The 5,864-nt window shown below is 33.3% G+C and overlaps 1 protein-coding gene across 1 annotated transcript; it reads left to right on the forward strand.

The window, feature by feature from the left end:
• Positions 1 to 557: 557 nt before the first annotated feature.
• Positions 558 to 3,957, forward strand: LOC101206517 (uncharacterized RNA-binding protein C1827.05c). Its single transcript, XM_004140846.3, has 9 exons — positions 558 to 714; positions 881 to 974; positions 1,099 to 1,213; positions 1,319 to 1,374; positions 1,556 to 1,603; positions 1,704 to 1,801; positions 1,926 to 1,995; positions 2,072 to 2,182; positions 3,566 to 3,957. The coding sequence occupies exons 2-9, from the start codon at positions 885 to 887 to the stop codon at positions 3,614 to 3,616; spliced, it is 639 nt and encodes a 212-aa protein (XP_004140894.1). The 5' UTR covers positions 558 to 714; positions 881 to 884; the 3' UTR covers positions 3,617 to 3,957.
• The last annotated feature ends 1,907 nt before the right edge of the window (positions 3,958 to 5,864 follow it).

The raw sequence follows: 5,864 nt of genomic DNA on the forward strand, positions 1-5,864 counted from the left end.
GGAGTGCTATCTCTTTGTTCCAAATAGAAATCTCTCTAAAAGAATTTTCCTTTAACAAAACCAAAAATCACATAAGCCCATAAGGTGTGATTTTATCTTTGACGATAACAAGAAAGACTTCTTAGTATTTTTTAGGAGGTTCAAGAATTAATGTGAGTTTTATTTTCTTTTTTTTTTTCTCTGGACAAGCATGTTCAAATATTTTCTCTGAATTTTATATGTGTTTTAAGTTGAATTTCTTTTACAGACGTTCACACGCTTTTGCTATAGGAATGGAGCCAGTAACTACGAGGCATGTGTTTCAAATTCGTTTATCATGTTTGATTGGCTATTTGTATTAAAAACACACCCCAAGATTAAGAAGTTTTTGTTTTTATACTTAATAAAAAAAATTGATTTAAGATTAAAATACTATTTTGGTTCTACTCTCAAATTTAATTTGTTGGATGGGTTGAGATTAACTTTTATTGAAATTTATGAAAGAATCTTAGTAATTTTTATGTAAAGAAATGCTAATAAAAATTATTAGAGTTAAAAGTTCATTTTTCAAACTTTAATTGAAATGAATGGCGAAGATTAAGTCTCAGGCTAAAACGCAGCGTTTTAACCCGTCTTCGACCTACGTACTACGTAGCCTCCATTCTCTTGAGCTCTCTCATTCCGCCGCCGCCAACTCCTCTGCTTTCTTCCTTCTTCCTTCTTCTCCTCTTTCAGGTCAGTTCTCTCCAAACCCTAATTCTCAACCTCGATACCCCACCACCTACTTTCAATTTCTGAATTCGTACTAGAAAACCATTACCTTCCCTCTTCGAATTTCCTGAAATATTCCTTTTCCCTAAGTTCTTGATTGTTTGTTTGTTTGTCTGTCTGTTTGTTTTAGTTCAATGGGGGCTAAGGCGAGGAAAGCTATGAAGAAGAAACTCAATAAGGCTACTCCTCTTTCATCCGACAAGAAGGAATCTGCCGATTTCTTGGTATGCTTCAATCTCTTCGACTCTGATTTTTTTTTTTTTATTTGTTTTATGGTTATTCTATCCCTTTAACTCTCTTGGGATTTATGTATTTATTCCTCTCTTGCCTCTGATTTTTTTTCTTCAGCCGTTGGAGGGTGGTCCTGGGCGTAAGTTATCGGTACAGAAGCCATTGGAAAGTACTGCTACTGTTCTTTACATTGGCCGCATACCCCATGGTTTCTTCGAGAAGGAGATGGAAGGTTTGATCGAATACCCTAAACCCACATCTTACATTCAATGAAATTTGAAGTTCAAGTTTCTTGTTATCTTCTCTGCTATTTCTTAACCCTTATTGTTTTCTACAGGGTTTTTCGGACAGTTTGGGAAAGTAAAAAGATTAAGAATTGCACGAAATAAAAAGGTAAGGCTGGCTGAATCTGCGAAGCTTTTTTCTTCCAAAAAGAATTTATGTTCGCAGGAGAATGTTGCATTGCAATAAATTACTAGATTTTTCTGATAACCAAAACTGTCACCAGTAGTGGTACTTTCTTTCTAATTATTTGTGTGCATGGTTTGATTTATGATTTTGTTGTTACGTGTAGACGGGGAAGTCGAAGCATTTTGGCTACGTTGAATTTGAATCTCCAGAGGTGTTATATTTTAGGACTTTTGTATTTGTAAATTTCTGAATGTTAGTTATTCATCTTAATCACTTTAAGTTTGCCCCAAAATTGAATTTCGTGAGCACAGGTAGCAAAAATTGTAGCTGATTCCATGCATAACTATTTGTTGTATGAACACATTCTGAAAGTCCATCTAATTGATCCCGAGCATGTTCACCCCAAACTGTAAGTAATCATTTGCACTCCCGTGCTACATTTTTGCTTTAACTACCCATGTTGGGAGATGGTTGTTGAATATTTCAAAGAATGTTGCTTCTTTTGTCTCATTTAAATGTTGGCATTTTTGCAGATGGAAAGGTTTTAACTATCGCCATAGGCCCTTAAACTGGTCTGAACTTGAGCGTAAGCATCATAACAAGGTATTAAGCTTGATCTTTATCTTGTAGACCATACAAACCTATATGTCTACTTACTTTGTTCCATGATAATTTTCAGGAAAGGACATTGGAGGAACACAAGAAGTTGGTGGATAGAATATTGAAGCGGGATCAGGCTAGACAGAAGAGGATAAGGGCTGCTGGGATTGATTATGAGTGTCCAGAAATTGTAAGAAGATTTTTATTTTATAGTTTTAAGCAATTCTTTTTCCCGGAAGATTGTTAAATTTTAACTGTTTATTTAAAACATGAGAGCTGTTTATTTACCAGTCATTGATATCTGCTAGTTAGTATTTTTCGTTTATTGAAACTATGGTGTAAAAATGAAGGACAGCACGGACCTAGGAATAATCAAAACAAACCCACAAAAAGAGTTCAATTATAAGGGTTCCAACTAATACAAAATAGATCTCATAGAATTGTTATGAAAGGTCTTTGAAACTGAATCCTTGAGGAAAACATGAAATCCAACAAGAGATCATACTTCTCTAGGTCTCTTTACTACAACACTCTAAACACTTGATTATTCTGCTCACCCCATAGATCACATAATCACACACACAGTCAGCCAAAGAAAAAGACCCTTGTCACGAAAGGGTGAATGGAGGAGAAACTTCATGATCATATCACTAATATTCCTGTGATGAGCAAGTACGAAACCAAACATTTGTACGAAGTCACTCCAAACAGCTCTTGCAAACTAACAACTCTGAGAATATGTGATCAATGACTTCCTTTTGCCTCCTAATTTCTACTTATTATTGGAGTTCTAATATTAATATAGATGGTGAGTTCATTCCTTAGTTTGATTGGTTGATTTCTGTTTTTGGGATCAAACTCAATTTCGATGCCGAATACAACTCTGGTTTTTGATATGATCGTCTAAAAACCAGATATTTTGTTGAGAAAACAAAAGGCCCACAAAAAGGATCCAAACAAAACTGAACTCAACAAAAAGCGTTAAATGCCTCCAACCCAAAAGTATAAGGTTAGGAGGATGATGTGAAAGACCTCAAGTATAGACATCGAAAAAGAGGAGCATTAAATCCATACAGGGAGTATTCCTGAAAGCTCTCAATGGTATCCTAACTACACATTTTCATTATCTCTATATGGCTGGGAACTGTGAGCCACCCCACTTGATGATGAATTCTATGTGAAATATCTTTCCTCTCTTTTTCTTTTTCCTTTTCTTTTTTCTTGTGTTAAATAAAAAACTATTTCTTCGATTGAATGAAATATCTAAAGATGTACCAAATGATGGCCCATTTGAGTATGTGAAATATTATAATGGAAAGTCTTCTATAGGCAATTTCAGGAGGATGAAATTCAGCTAATTCTTTTTTCTTATTGAGTATGCTCTTGAGTTGAAATGCACTGCAAACCTATATTACATCAAGTGCTTGTAAATACCTTTTAAAGAACTCTAACATCATATGATGCTGCCCCCTTTTGAGATCTGCTTGGTGGAAGTCAACTTCTATCTTTTTGAAATTTGATCCCATTATATGAATTGCACTGCAGTTTTCTAATGTCTCTTGATAACTTGCAGGTGGGTGGTGTCCAACCAACTCCCAAGAAGATCAAATTCGATGAAGATTAGAATGAGGGTTCGGTTCATAGAAAGCTATTATATTATCACACCAGAGGAAGGAGGAAGCTCTTGCCTCGTTCCAGTTTCTTATGCTGGAGGGGGGGTAACCTTCCCAATGATCTTGAATCTCCTAATTTTGATCTGTGAAATTTTGTGTCAAAACATACTTTTATTAAGCTCTTTAGTAATATGTATTCCCCTTTATAAAAATGAAAAAAAAAGAAGTTATATTGAAGCTTTTATGGCTTACAATTCTGATCTTCTCAAAGACAGGAAAACTGAATGGTAAATTTGAAAGTTCCACCATGTCAGATCTACATGTATAGTTTATATCATGTTTGTTTCAGTTTCATCTATCTCATTCTTAATTAGCTTCATATTTAGATGGAACATAGTTTACATTGGGTCCCCAACACTTATTATTTGAATTGTTCCTCTGGCTGACATGAATGCGCCATGTTTGGTCTTATAGTGAACAGTGAAATTGGTTAGGAGTTTTAAAAGTCTATTAAAAAGAAGGTTGCTGAACAGTGAGTTTGGCTTGTGCGCTGAAATATTAGTTCATATTAGTCCTTTACAATCATTAATCATTGAGCACAATATTTTATAGTTTATGTGCTTTTGGATTCGAGCTATAGACTTCGTGTTTACGCATATGGTTAGCTCACTCGACCATTTATTTTTCTCCATCAACACATGCCAAGTAAAAAGCTTTAATAAAAATAGGAAACAAATAGGATTGGGTTTGGGAATGTGTCTTCTATCTCTACATATGGGGACCAATGCTACTCTACAAGAGGCATCTCCAACTAACATTGAATAATGTTAGACAGTACTCGTGAAAGAACTCTATAAAACTATAAACGAAATTGGCCAAATTTTTATTTAACATTACTCTTTCATCAATCAAATCTCATTTTATTCTAAAAATTCCCTACACATTGAAAGGAGTATTTTGGATTTGGTGAGCATTATCATCGTATTTTCAAGTTTAGATTTGTTTCCTCAATATTCTCTTAATAGTTGATTGATTCAAATGTCACTTAACAACAATGTGTACTCTCCCCTTTTTGGAAACAGTTTTCAATTGAATTTTGAAGCTTCAGTCTCTTAAACTCACATCGCATATTCAATTCCCTCACTCAAATATTGTTTTCCCAAAGGAAGTTGATCTTCAAAGAATTTGACGTGGGTTTACTTTATTTGATTATAGTGTTACATTATATCAAATCATGAAATCGATTGGGGTAAGTGTCATGTTTGAACATATTTGTGACAAAAGGTATGGATTTAGTCTAAATGTTTTTACCATTAGGAAATTGTGATTTGAAATTTTAATCAATACAAGTTAAATGAGATTCCATATTAAAACTTTTTTTAAAAAATTAATCTAACACAAATATGAAAATACAATGTAATTGTGAGGGGAAATATGGAACATACGGTTTCTCATCACTTGCATTTCTATGGTTAAAGAGTACTTTCGTTTTTGAATCGTGTGTCTAACTATAACCATTTACGAAGTGTTTAACTTTAGTTAGATGACCCACCAATTTGAGTTGAGTTGATTAAAATAACAGCTAACTTTCACTCTTTGATCTAATGTTTTCAATGGATTCCATTCGTTAGTGATCAATTTATGCAACACTTATTGTTGCATGACTTCCTTGATGACATGTTTTTGTGACCTACTTTGTTAAACACTTCTAGGATCAAACTACAACAATCATAATAGGCGATCACTTTGATGACGTCGACCTCCAACAACTAGTTTAAACAACCAACTTTGTTGATTATCTTCAGCGACTAACTCTAAAGATCAATTCAACTAAAACTTAAAATGATTGATGAAAGTGTTTTTAAATACAAAATTTAAATTATCCGTTCATAATGTTTAATAGTCTTCTTTTACAATAGTTTGACATTAATATAAACACTCCAAGTATATAAGTAAACTACTCAAAACTAGCTTCAAACACTTTGAGAAAACTTAACTAAACACATGAATATTTTAACTTTAAATGGTATTCATAAAAGTAAATTTAAACCATAATGTTCTCAATTTCCTAGACAATCCAAAAATATCATAATTCAAAGATGATATGTGTGTTTGAAAAAAGTTAAATAAAACGTATAAAGTCTTATTCCGATACAAATAAACCTACGTTGAACTAAATAATCAAAAGCCAAAACACATTTTGAAGGCTTTTTAACACAAAATTAGATATTAAAAATACTTACGAATATGAATAGAAAC

Source organism: Cucumis sativus, chromosome 6, assembly GCF_000004075.3.
Source record: "Cucumis sativus cultivar 9930 chromosome 6, Cucumber_9930_V3, whole genome shotgun sequence".
NCBI classification, from domain to species: Eukaryota; Viridiplantae; Streptophyta; class Magnoliopsida; order Cucurbitales; family Cucurbitaceae; genus Cucumis; species Cucumis sativus.

Bases quoted from the DNA above. Each gene is read 5' to 3' on its own strand.
- LOC101206517 (XM_004140846.3), top strand. From the start codon at position 885: ATGGGGGCTAAGGCGAGGAAAGCTATGAAGAAGAAACTCAATAAGGCT. The intron at 1,375-1,555 runs GTAAGGCTGGCT...TGTTACGTGTAG, and splicing joins GAATTGCACGAAATAAAAAG to ACGGGGAAGTCGAAGCATTT. The intron at 1,996-2,071 runs GTATTAAGCTTG...GATAATTTTCAG, and splicing joins AGCGTAAGCATCATAACAAG to GAAAGGACATTGGAGGAACA.